We start from the raw sequence: 14,396 nt of genomic DNA, 5'->3' as shown, positions 1-14,396 counted from the left end.
CATTCCCAGCTTCCTCTGTGATGTTCCCCTCCGGCCAAGGGCGTTAAGCTAAATACTACACAGTAATGTTTCAAATGTGACGTGGTGGTCGGACGGCAGAATAGTGATGATAAATTAATAAATATGCCAGAAGTGAAGAAATCAGTAAGTTACAAACTACAATTTATCGCTTGTACATGAGTTTGATAGACAATATTTTTCTATTGATGGCAAAATAATTCAATACAATTGATGAACCGCCTGTAATCCAAAAATCAGTGGTGGAACATCCTCAACTTCATTTCCAAATAATAAAATTTAGTTTTTTTTAAGACGCATGTCATTCGTTGGTTCGTGCTGATATCCCATTTCGAAAACTTGGAAATTCTTGTGCAAATAAATGCTAAAATAATACAGAAACATGAAATTGCTAGGTTATTCGTCGTTACGGATATATCATTTCGAAGTTTGCTATAAAAAGTGGTAGATTACATAAGAGAAATAGTGAAAGATAACAGGTAATAGATATTAAATTACCGATATTTTGAGATAATCGATTGATTTCTATAATCGGATGATTATATAGACGAACTCTGTTCCAATTCCAGTGTGAGTGAAAGTGACAAAGAGCTTCCCCGTCCGCTTTGATCTGTGAGTATAACGTCATTAAATAATTATTTGTGAAGTGCTTTAGGCCTATCATATTTAGGTTCTCTAGAATTGAAATAGACTTTACTCCTCGCCCCTCGCAGAATCAGCGTTTTGAACCATGCGATAAATTATTGCGTTAAGAGATATGTTTAACCCTGATGAGATATGCGATAATACTTCTAGGATAATGTGATACTTTTCGATAATATCATTCCTCTGAATTCATTAAACTTTGCGTTCTAATGGAAGATTTTATCACATTAATGAAACATATATGAGTTTATCCCATTCTTTTGATCCTCTGGATAAAGGTTTGTTTGTCTGTCTCGCTTTCTATCAAGCTTCTCAAGGGGAGAGCCCGGTCATAGCAGGTTGCTATGCTATGGGCTAGTATAGCGGCGGGTGATGGTATAGGTATCGCGAGCAAGGAATACCGATGGAAGAAATGCGAAACGAACACTGCGATAAGGAAGAGCGGGAGACAGGAAAGGTCACGAGATAACTTGAATGATATTCAAGAGTACAGTCGGAAGAGATAGAGTCAGTCTTGCATTGTGATAGTTACATTACGACTTTAGTTTGTTCCATTGCATGTGAATGAATACATGTCTTGTATTGCAAGGTATTATTATTTCATTCGTAAACATATGTTACGCGTTTAAATAGCTTCGAATTTTTCTCTTGCTACGTTCTTTATTTTCGCAGTGATGTCCCATTTGTACATCTTCTTGGAAGAGACAATACTTCCATCGGCTCGCACCTCTCCCCCCTCGGCGAGCCTACATACAAACGTCAAAACAGATAGCAACGCCATAATTGATTTTTGGTAATCGTTTCTTGTGCGAGCTATACTGACAACAGGCCTGTACTTGGGTCCGGATTCTTCCCCTGTCAGTAGGCTAGTAAGTTCGCATCATAGTTTGCAAATCAGTTAATCACAATTATTGCCGTTAGCGCTTCTTCTGTGCGTGAAGTTGGGCCTACGGAGACTTTTTTTAGTATTGTGTGAAGCTTTGATAGTATGACATTATTGTTAAAATTACATGTTTGCGATAATTTCGCGGAAAATCTGATAATTTTTAGGCTACAATTCCATAATAAACGAGGCAACAGAGCAAGTGGACAGCTTCAAATACTTGTGGTGTACTATACGGAGTAACATGAGCTGCTGCCAAGAAGTCAAAAGGAAAATAGCAATGGCAAAGGAAGCTTTTAATAGAAAAATTAGCATTTTCTGCGGACCTCTGAAGAAAGAAGCAATAAAGAGACTAGTGGACTGTGGCATTGTGTAGGGCAGAAACATGAACATTACGACGAAGTGAAGAGAAGCGACTAGAATAATTTGAAATGTGGATGTGGAGAAGGATAGAGGGTGTGAAGTGGACAAGCAGAATAACAAATGAAGCTGTGTTGGAAAGAGTGGATGAAAAAAGAATGATCCTGAAACTAATCAGAAAGAGGAAAAGGAATTGGCTTGGTTACTGATTGAGAAGGAATTGCCTACTGAAGGATGCACTGGAAGGAATGGTGAACGGTTCGGGACAGAAGAAGATACCAGGTGATAGACGACATTAAGATATATGGATCATATGAGGAGACAAAGAGGAAGGGAGAAAATAGGAAAGACTGGAGAATGTTGGATGTGCAGTGAAAGACCTGCCCTTAGGCAGAACACTATAAATGAATGAATTCCATAATTTTGTTTTTGAAAGTTGGCAACGCTGCGCAGAATTGTGAATATCCGCATTCATTCCTGCCATCTTACGAGCAACCACGTCCACGCTCCCACGCAAGTGCGCAACTGAAAAATTTAATTATAGCCTATTGCCGCGGCGTTTATCTCTCCAATCAATGCTACAAACCGTTTCTTGTGCTCGTTGTTGCCATAACACTCTAAATGTATCGGATGTCATTCACAGTATTTATAAATTATATTAATGATAATAGGCCTATATGGACAATTCTTAGGTTACGGTGACTTATTTTTCATTCTGTACATCGAAAAATATTTAAGAAATCTTCCCAGTGTGGATGGCGCCATAGAGGATAAAGGTTGGTAATATTGTGATACGAGTAATATTGTGATATTCTTTTTGAGAATTTATTACAATTTTAATGAGCGAGAGAAGGACCGGTTTTGTGCAGATATTTGTCCACGAACATTCCCTTAATACGTTGACGCAAAAAACCTATCTTCCTCTCGCTAAGTAAAATTGTAATAAATTCTCGAAAAGAACTATCACAATATTACTCATATCACAATATTACCAACTTTTACTCTACGTAGTAGGCCTACTTAGCGCTAACAAGTAATAATGATGACTTGTACTTACTTCTGCACCTTGGAGTAGGAGGGCAGGGACATGAAGCGCTGGATGCTGGCCTGGTTGACGGACAACGACCCCAGCCAGCCACTCGTACCCCCGATCAGTATGCTCCAGAACGTCATTCGTTCAAATGGCGACGGATCCATCCTGCAGAGCATAATTTAAGTGTGGAGTATTACTGTTACGCCAGTCTATGAGCATTTTGACCTGATCCGTGCGACACGTAGGCTATTATGATATGATTCAATTTTAGACTATCACCACCACCGTCATCATCACCATAAACATCATCACATTCGAATTCAGCGTCTAAAGATGGATTTTTAAAGATGAAGACATCAAACAGTTCTATTATCAAATCGTTTGGTACAATGTGGGTTAAAAGTCACTTTCCCCAATATTCATTCTTAGGTTTCAAACTTGTACACATATACAGATGTCATAACTTGAATAAACGACAGTTGGTGTATTAAGTGGTGAGTTGACAACATATTCGTGTGTCAACTGTTTTTCCCATGTCATGTCTTGTTATTGTTTGTGTTTATTGCGCTGGGTTTTCGTCTGTACGTAATAACTGCTAATTTCTTGCATTCGACGTGAAGCCTATCCTGACTTTTGGAAAACAATTCTATGGACTGATGAAACCACATTTAAGCTAAATGGCAAAGTGAACCAACACAATTGTGTTTACCGAGCCAGTGAAAAGGCACATGAAATTATCTCAAAATAATTCAACACTCCTGTGTGACTGTTTGGGATGGCATATCGAGTAAAGGTGTCATAGGGCCATTCTTTTTTTTAAGGAACGGTTACTAGCTACCGGTATCTTCAGGAGTTAGAAGAGATGATTATTCTTGAACTTGCAAAACAGCCCACACTTTTCCGATACGCAATTGATATGGCACCACGATAGAACACCACCTCATTTTGGTGTAGGAGTGAGGAACTTCTTGAACCAGCAATTCCATGAACGGAATGTCCATCGTGGAGCAACAGAATCATCACCCAGATCATGCGACCTGATACAATGTCATTTTTCGCTGTGGGCCCTACGTTATCTTGAAAAATGTTTCTTTTTCTCTCTCAGAAACCTCAGTATCTGCATCGGTTGCGACAAATGATCCAAGGCATTTGTGAAAATCGATTAAAGTCGTGACTTATCTTCTGCCATGTGCGAATCAGTCCCTAAACATTGTGAATGATGTATCGAGAAACAGGGTCTCTATTTTGAACAATATCTGCAAAGGAATATGTAAACAAATGTAAATTGAATGTAATTAAATGTAAGGAAGTGTTTGAGAAAACAGACTTTTCGCCCACTCTGTCTATAATATAAAAAGTGTAATATTTACACTATGCAACGACCTGCTCACACTCTCTCTCTCTCTCTCAAAGCCATTATTCAGAAACTTATCATAAGCCTCTTTTAACTAGCAAATCCTAATGTTGAGTAAGCCCTTCATTCCATTGATCATAATATTTGAAGTGATTAACTTTATTTTTACTTAATAAATTTCTCACATTTTATTCCACGGATCAAAAACAAGTGGTTCATGTAGGCACCAATGAGTAATATGATTTATCAAGCAGTACTCCTCTTTATTTATTTATTTATTTATTTATTTATTTATTTATTTATTTATTTATTCGTTCGTTCGTTAATTCCTTCATTCATTCATTCATTCATTCATTCATTCATTATTTAAATTTAAATATACAGAATACAGAATATAATTACTACAAAAAATATAAATAAAATAATACAATCAATATAAAAAAGAAGATACAGTAGTCTAATATTAACAAAATTTGAGGACAGAATGAGCAGCGCTTGTGTTCTGCCGCAGTTCAGATAGCCTATATTTTTAATAGGCCTATAAGAAAATATACAAAATAGAATAAAATAGTAACTAAAATTAAAATTACAGCTGCAGGGAAATTGTATAATATAATATATTAATATAAGAGGAATATCGAGAATAAAATAAAATAGGAAATAAAATTAAAATTACAGCTGTAATGAAATTACGAGTATATAATATAATGTTAACATGGAGAAGAATAATATGTTCGTGAATAAAGAGGACAACTTATGAAAATATATTCCAAAATTATAGAATACAAATATATTATATAGGCTGATTAATTCATACACATAGACTATACATTTATTTAATCAAATTGAAGACATTAACACGTTTCTGGTTTTCTTTTTATATGTTAGTGGGTTACATGTTCGAAGTTCTGGGTATAATTTAGCTAAAGAATTATACAACTGTTGGCCAAAATTAATAGGGGCCTATTATGCTTTAGACCAGCAGATGTGAAATATTTAGATTCTATTAAAGTTGAATGATTATTTCGTCTTGTGTCATGATTATGTGCCTTCTCGCACTACAAATTAATGTTTGCAGACGATACTAGTTTTGTTAGTTTTGGCAATGATCTAGACGTTCTGAAACAAGCGGGTAAAAAAATAATGGCAAAAGCGTCCGAATGGTTTGGAGCCAATAGTATGCTTCTAAATAAACATAAAGCTGCTACTCTTTTATCTACTTTCAAACGTTTACTAATACTACTATTGCTACTGCTGCTGTATCTGGTTCTACTGCTCGCCAAAAGCACACATTACACCTTCTTTTTTCAATTAACTGTTCACAGAATGTGAAAAAAAAACGTCATAAGCACATCTTCGATTATACGGAAAGAACATACAAATGTTTCTTTCCACTTGTACAGACTTTTAGTATTGTCTACTACGTACGTTGTACGTATGCACGTATGTTGTATGTACGTACGTACAGTAGCAATAAGTATGATTAAAAATTTGTACAAAAATTCCAAGAGCCCTTACAAGGACACAAACTTGTGCACCTTTTACTTAAGCCTACAGTTCATAGTCTCCCTCATATTTTCATTACCGGTATTTCATTGGAAGTTTCACAGCTGTCGTATTAACTCTGCATGAACTAATTTGACCCAACCTCATAGTTGTTTCTATATAAATACTGGAACCTTGCTAATTCGAAGATCTACCCGTACCTTGAAAATGCTGTAAATAAGAATTTGATTTATGTTAATGCAACTAAAAAATACTCACTCGAACACCTTTATTCTACCACCCTCAAGACTTCTCTGCCAGACTATGCCAAAACCTCCGACGTGGATAAGTCCCAGGGTGATGACGGCGAAGCTAGCCACTACCATCACCATCCCTTGCAGGAAGTCCGTCCATACCACTGCTTTTATACCGCCCTGAAAATAGAAAGCACAGCAATAAAATTAATTATTTCCCTCTCAGTTTCCAGGTATTTTGCATCTCCTCTCGTTATGTTCAAACAGGTCTTTTTTGGATTCCTCTATTATAGTAGAATTGAAATTAGTTTCTGTAACAAATATAACATTGCAAAATCTTTTGCAGAACGAAACGTTATATCAGTTCGCATAAAATTTCTGCACATTAAAAAAAAACTAAAATTATTTCAAACATTTATTATCATAGTACACTGTTCCCTTAAATTAACTGAGCATATTGCGAAATAAATCAAAACACGCTATGAAATTTTTTATGTAAAACAATTTTTATCTCAAAAAAAAAAAAAAAAAACAAAAACGAGGAAAATTATATTACAATTTTTCGTTTTAAATATCTCAAAGAATAACCCCATGAAAATAATGACATTACTTACGGAATTACTGATCTTGGGTTGCATTTGTTGAATTAAAGTGAACAATATTTTCGTCACTATCAAATAGGAGTGGGCAATTCATGTCTTTTTGTAAATGTTATCTTGAAAATAAGCCTACGAATGTTGAAGAACTTGGGTGAATCTACCGCATTCGAGTGGGGAAAAGCGATGTAGCTAGGTATCGACTTTTGAAAACTCACTTAGGAGGTTAAATAAGAAGTTTTATTTCTACGAATTAATAATCTACTAATATAAATCTAAACAGCACATTTACAACTCGTATACAACAAGTTCTGCAAACAAACCAGTAATACATGATAGAATCTATGTTTAATTCTTCAACCGCTCCTTCCCGCGCCCTCCGCGTAGTAATTTTGAATTACCTATGGAACTCGGCTAAGAAGAAACAAAACAGTGGTAGTTCGTTCTTTCTTTCTTTCTTAGTTTAACCACAGTCTAGTATATACAGTCACGAAGCTCAATACTTACTAAATATGCAAACATAGATAGTTGCTCACCACCAGGATCGCTACTATCGCCTCATCACAGATTCTTTCCCTAGCAAACGATAAAATGTATTGTACTTTCGATATCGTGTTCTTTTGAAAAAATTAACACCTTCCTTCCACTATTGAAATATGAAATATATAAGGTTTATAGATAGATAGGTAGATAGATAGGTAGATAGATAGATAGATAGATAGATAGATAGATAGATAGATAGATAGATAGATAGATAGATAGATAGATAGATAGATAGATAGATAGATAGATAGATAGATAGATAGATAGATGGATGGATGGATGGATGGATGGATGGATGGATGGATGGATGGATGGATGGATGGATGGATGGATGGATGGATGGATGGATGGATGGATGGATGGGTGGGTGGGTGGGTGGGTGGGTGGGTGGGTGGGTGGGTGGGTGGGTGGGTGGGTGGATGGATGGATGGATGGATGGATGGATAGGTAGATAGGTAGATAAACAGACAGACAGATAGATGCATTTATTGATGCATGATAAATTATACAAACTCATGTACACAAAATCCTTCGCACGAGCCCGTACGGCCATTCGTGCTATAACTATGCACAGTTTGAATCTTCAATGAAAACAAAAATAATACTACTAATAATAAAATAGTAAAACAACAGTTATTATTATTACTGTCGTTATCATTAATTATCACAATTACAACTAATCTAACTTCAAACCAAATTTCACAAAAATAATAAAAATAAAATAAATATAAGATATGAAAAGAGAGAGAAAAAAAACACCGTGAAACATATATATATATATATATATATATATATATATATAAATTCAATTCCTTATTTAGACTGCACGAAATAATCCAACTAATAAATATAAAGGTAATACATAAAAAAACATACACACGCGATAAACTACAAATAGAAAAAAATACAATAAATATAAAAATAATATTATCCACTAATTACTTCATCATTCCAACACTAATTACTAACTCTTTCCCTTATTTTCTCGGCTCCCTCCCCCTCGGCCAGTTCCAACCTCAACTGTCGAACTTTTGTCATAAATTTTCCCACACTGTCACAAAATTTAACGTTATTTAATATATTGTATAAGGTTTATATATTATTATCATTAAATATATATAATATATTCTATAAACTCACTTTCCTGGATCTTTCGAAAGGAGGATAACTCTAATCTATTTTTCTTACAATTTATAGTACTACAAACGTCTCCTTGTCCCACATTATTATTCAAATTATTGTATTTTAGCCATTTACAGTTATTACAACCGATAACGAAGATTTCACAGTTTGCATAGCTTTTCACAAAAATGCGAAATACGGCACAGTCCATGCCTTTTCGATCTAGATCAGCCTTAATGTTTGTTCGGATTTTCTATTTCAGTGTATGGAGCTCAGTGAAATATTATATTATAGCTTTATTGTGTATAATTGCTAAGCTTTATTTAGTGTAATGTGTCCATAAGTTCCGTTTACTTCTTGTTGCATAATATGTTGCAGAAATACTTACAAAACTGTGTTATTTTAATGTGAAGAGAATTTTACATGTTAATGTAATCTGTTCGCGTCAACATTTTAAGTTTAGAATGGAAGCTATTTTGAGGTTTAATAAAAATGAATTTATATTGTGATTTCAATTTAGCACATCTACCTTCCTTAATTTTAGACAAAACATCACCCCTATGAAATTAATGTACGTACAATTGTGTTACTTCGTCTCTTAAGTAGTAGATAAATACAGTAATTCAGTACTCAATTGTAGTATTACAATACAGACAAATTGAATGTCCGGGGTATCATACACGACATTATGCTTAATTATAATGTATGATTGCGAATTTAGGAATATAAGTTAAATATAGTAAACATAACCTATAATTTTCATATGAATGGCAAGGCATTGGAGGTCACTAAATTTAGACAGAAAGGGGCAACTGGTACAATAAACATAACCTATAATTTCAACATATCTAAATATCCGTGCGGTGCAATTGAAAATTATTGAATCGTGCATAAATAAATGTACCAGAATTTTGCAATATTTAATCGAAATAAAGGCAGGTATTACACATACAAACAACGTAATTTTCACAACATAAATAATATTACATCTTAACTCGCAAGTTAATTGTGTCTGAAGTGTCTCATAATGATTTTTCAAATTTTATTAATGGAATTACACTACACTTTAGATAAACATATGCTACTGTTTATGCATTCCAACTAATTTATATGGTTGAAAAGCCGCCCTTCTTAATCGGGTTAAGCGAGTTACATGGTCTGCCTTACGCCCTGAAATAGATCACGATGGCTGTGGAACAGTCTATTGTTCCTAGTACTCACAGCACTCCAAGCGGCTGGCAATTATCGCGAGAAATGCAAAAAATCATCTCAAGCTTCGTGACTGTATATAGTAGACTGTGGTTTAACCTCCTCCTGTTGTATGAATTACACACCAGTGCCAATACGGAAGATGACGATTTATAGGGTGACCAGATTCACATCGATAAAAAAAAGAGGACACAAAGCTTCAAAAAGAAGGACATTGCTCAGAAAAATAGGTCTAAACTATGTACCTAGATTTAGGCTTAGCCCTATATTATACTTTAAATTATATCAATATCTATTTTATTACATGTTTACAGTACAGATTAAGGACTATATAATGCTCAAAAGAATGTTAATATCTATTTTATTCCAAAATAATTACGAAAAACTTAAAAACGTTTTTACAGTTCGCTACATACGAAAGTCAAGGGAACTATAATATTATTAAATAGGACATAAAATATCTATTTAGATTTATATTCGGACCTCGATCTTTCGATTTACTAGCTGCCTGTGAGGAACGACCATAACAAGGAGAAGCAAACAGAATTATGATCGTTGACAAAGAGTACATTCCATCGATTCTGCTGCCACCTACAGACAAATTACTTGAAAAAGAGTCAAATCAGTTAATTTCAAAATATCAGGCATAGAAGTTACGAAAAGGAGAACATTTCATGATTTTTTAAAAATCTGCCCGGACCCCGGACAGAGGCCTAAAAAGGAGGACATTTCCGGACAAAAGAGGACGTCTGGTCACCCTACGATTATATGGACCACACACACATACACACTCAAGATACTGACACATATGCGAGCCTTCTCTAGTCTGAGCCAGCACAGAAACAACACAGGATGGAACATAAACGAAAGACATTCACCATGCCTAGGAGGGATTCGAACCCACTAAACGTCGGATCGCTCCGACTAAGGGGAACACACCTTAGACCAGGCCCGGGAACCCTTGAAATAACATAGCAAAATATAAATTGTTTATGCCTTCAGGCTCATTTACCGATTGATAACCTTTCTTTCAGGTATATTCTGTAATTTATAATTATTATACTTTGTTTGTTGTCTTTTTCTTCATATAAGAATAAACTTTTTTTAACATCTTAGTATAAAGCAATCAAAAGTATTATTAATCATTTTTGTTTCGATGTCGATATTTAGTTTATTTGTTTGTGATTTATCTTACATTATTATTCTTAATGATTCTGACATTTATAATGACTATCTCCGGAAATATCACAGAAAAAAGGGTCCAAAATGATTCCCAAATAAGGTGTTTCTTTTTTATTTGGAATTACTACGTCAAAAAGTTTCAGTTGAAATGGTTCTTGCGATCTACTTTTATAAAAAATAAATTAGTACGGAACTCGTGCACATAATCTGGAGTAAGGTTAGCGCGTCTGATCGCGAAACCAGGTGGCCCAGGTTCGAATCCCGATCGGGACAAGTTACTTAGTAAGGGGTTTTTTTCGGGGCTTTCCCTCAACCCAATACGATCCAATGCTGGGTAACTTTCGGTGCTGTACCCCGGACCAATTTCACCGGCCTTCATTTCATTCAGATGGTAAATAACCTGAGATGTTGATACAGCGTCGTAAAATAGCCAAATTAAAAAAGTACGGAACTCTTAGACGTATTGATTTTTATGTTTTAGTTTATTAGTCAATTTTATATCTTAACCTTGTAAATTATTTTATTCTAATAAGTGCATAAAATGCAAATTACACTGCCATGGCATCTAGCGGATATTTGTGAAACTTGATCAACAAATCATTTGTAAGTTGACACCGATAAATTAGTGGCTGCGATGTTCAATAAATACGACAAAGAATTATGAAATCGACAAGTCAGTAGTAAAAGAATGATTTCTCAGTGTTGGAGAAACTGGCAATGCTTTGCATAATGTGTGTACATATGCCGCTTAGAGGTTCCGTTGTGTACAGTGGTGCATTTCTAAACAAAAACGTGCCCTGCCTCTGGGATTTCGGTAGTACCGTTAACTTAGTAGTTTTCTTCGTCATCGTTACCACCACCACTTCCACAGGGATACTTATTGAATACATGGGTTCGAATCTTGATATAGAGAGTGTCTGTGTAGTAGGCCTCACTATGAAATATTTTATTCATATTTAAACAATGAGTTTTTATAAATGAAAAGTTTGACGATAATATGAATATCATAAATGTGACCTGGTGCCGCCCAGCCTCGAAAAATAGTACCCTGGCCCAGCCAGACCTGAAATACACCCCTGACCTTAACAGCTTCAGGGAGAACACCGATAAGAAACTTAACCAGGAGACTTGTTCCAATTAGATTGTGAATCTTAGATTTTCAATTATTAATATCCGTGACCACTATTCCATAATGGTTGACTTGTCACATTCGCCATGTTTAGTCCATTTGAAGGACTCAGCAAATTATGAATTCTAATATAACGTTTCAACACATCATTTGGCTGAGGTAAAAGCAATTTTAATTTTAACAGCTAAATAAATATTACGCCAGTTATAATTTTTAGAAGTATTATAACCCATTTATGTTCCTTATCATAGTTTACATTGTTTAGAGTAGTAGTATTTCACAACCGAAGTCTCGTTTTCATTTGCAGTAAATTCGTAGTTTGCGAGAATGGACAGGTTTCGACTTCTGTAGTGACGCTATTTGTTTTTTGTGTTGTTCGTGTGTTTTTACTGTTGCTTAACGGTTTTTACAACCGAATAGCTCTGTTTTGTGACAAATAAACTTAGTTACAACTATTTCGTAATGCACGCAGATGAGTGGTGTAGAATACAGACTTGACTTGTGCAACATCTGATCTGTTTACGTTATGAACTAAACTCGTGTGTACAGTGAGCATAGCTTAGAAGACTGGCGGATAAAGAAATAAAATAATGTTCGGACACAGTACCTAAGGTATGTGTATTCAGAAACCAACTATAATAGTATCCATATCGTTTTGACTATTATGGTAATTGAATCGCCCCATGCAGAAAGGACTGCAGTCCATTAGACGTAGTTTTGAGAAAAAAAAAACATTCTGTACACTACAGTATATTCTTCTCTGCATAGAACTCTGAACCTGACGCTTCAGTTTCTATCTTTCCAAGCACTGGACTGAATACCTTTCTGCACAGCCGATGGAGCCACCCATAAAGATATGATTTCCATCGATATCTCTTTTTTTCAAAATTTGTGACTGAAGCCCTTTCTGCACGGGGCGATTCAATTATTTTATTAGCGTGTATGTGAAAATTATGAGAAATGTGGAACAGATCAGTGTGAGACTAGAGCTGATGTAGTTCTGGTGATTTCTGAAGTGAAAATCGTTAAATTTATAAAAGCTCTTTTCGGGCAATATGGCCATCTTTTTCAGTCGCGCTCGACGAATTTGGTATACAAGTAAAGTACCTATTTGGGGCGGGTTGGGTGGGCATATGTATATATATATATATATATATATATATATATATATATATATATATATATATATATATATATAGCTCTCCCAATGATCACATCCAATTTCCACTGGTGAGTATTACTTATGTCCCTGCCACTATAGGATCTTCATAAAATACCTTGAAAATGCCTTGGATTTATAGTATCCAGTAGTAGAAATTGACGAGCTCGCTGGGAGAACTGTAAGCCCACCCTCCCTAAATACGTACCTTACGTATATACGAAAATCGTCGCGAGTGAATTAAGAATACGGCCATATTTCTTTAATGTAACAGGTTTCAGTGTCGCCAACATAATAATAATACTACACACCTCATCAAACGTAACCTAACCTCTCTCATAATACTACACACCTAATCAAACCTAACATAATACTACACATCTGTAGTAACATTCCTCACATTTATTATAATTTCGTTTGCATGTATTGCCGGCTCTGCTTCTCGTGTTTGTAGCCATCTATTGGAAGTGGATGGTAATTCGAGAAAGAAAATATGGCGATATATATATTTTTTTGCAGTAAAAGTTGAAATGTGTTGTGGTTGTGATAAAAGTGTTGTAAATTGATTTATAGCGTCACATTAGCAGTGATAAAAGTGTGCAATATTCGTTGAATAGCCGGTGGATACTCTACCTTGACCAGAATTTTTAACCGTATTCATAATAACACTTAAACATTTCATGTAAACACGTCCGCTCTCCAAAATTGAGTGCTAAACCAGGCAAGAGACTGCTTCTAGTTCGTACATTTTGTGCACAGCACCAGAGTAAAGGCGGTCGAATATCTCAGTTGGTAGAGCAACTGAAAAGCCCTGGGTTAAATTGCAAGTGATGACCGGATTTTCGGTCAACTATACATCGCTTATGCACCTTCAACAGTCTTACAGCTCTTTTCTCAGTCATACCAACATAACTTACTTTACATTAAGAATTTTGGCGGTTAGCGCGTCTCGCCGCGAAAGCACGTGCCCCTGGTTCGATGAGCAAATTCTGGGTAACTGTCGTTGCTGGACCCCGAACTTCTTTTACCAGCATTATCACCTTCATCTCATTCAGACGCTAAATAACTTAAGATATTGATAAAGCGTCGTAAAATACCCTACTAAAAAAAGCTTGTTGCTGGTGTACACTCACGCTATACCTTGCGTATTAATCTGACAGGTTAGGTTAAGTTAGGCTTTTGTTATGCCTTGGATATACGAATCAATGACATGTTAGGTTAGGTTTGGTTAGATAGGCTTTTTTATGCTTTGCGTAAACGAATGCCTGCAGAATTTTAAATCGTTGGACAAATCCTGGTGATTTTTGTTTAGTGATGTTATCAGTACTGTTCTGTCAGTGGCTAGCGTAATGGCTGACGTATAAAAAAGTTACATTAAGAAAACTGTGTGTTTATTTCATTATTATTTGTTGCGCCTCACTATT

At 35.3% G+C, this 14,396-nt stretch overlaps 1 protein-coding gene across 1 annotated transcript in view; it reads right to left on the bottom strand.

Annotated features, from left to right (window-relative positions):
* The window catches only part of LOC138711640 (uncharacterized), a 146,618-nt gene that overhangs the window by 107,582 nt on the left and 24,640 nt on the right, over positions 1-14,396 (bottom strand). Inside the window, exons 6-7 of the mRNA XM_069842771.1 lie at positions 6,058-6,212; positions 2,964-3,104 (exon numbers count right to left, since the gene is read on the bottom strand). Coding sequence (XP_069698872.1) covers positions 2,964-3,104; positions 6,058-6,212 — 296 coding nt within the window. The remainder of the gene's footprint in view (positions 1-2,963; positions 3,105-6,057; positions 6,213-14,396) is intronic.

Source organism: Periplaneta americana, chromosome 13, assembly GCF_040183065.1.
Source record: "Periplaneta americana isolate PAMFEO1 chromosome 13, P.americana_PAMFEO1_priV1, whole genome shotgun sequence".
Lineage (NCBI taxonomy): Eukaryota > Metazoa > Arthropoda > Insecta > Blattodea > Blattidae > Periplaneta > Periplaneta americana.
This window is presented reverse-complemented; position numbering and strand designations above follow the sequence as displayed.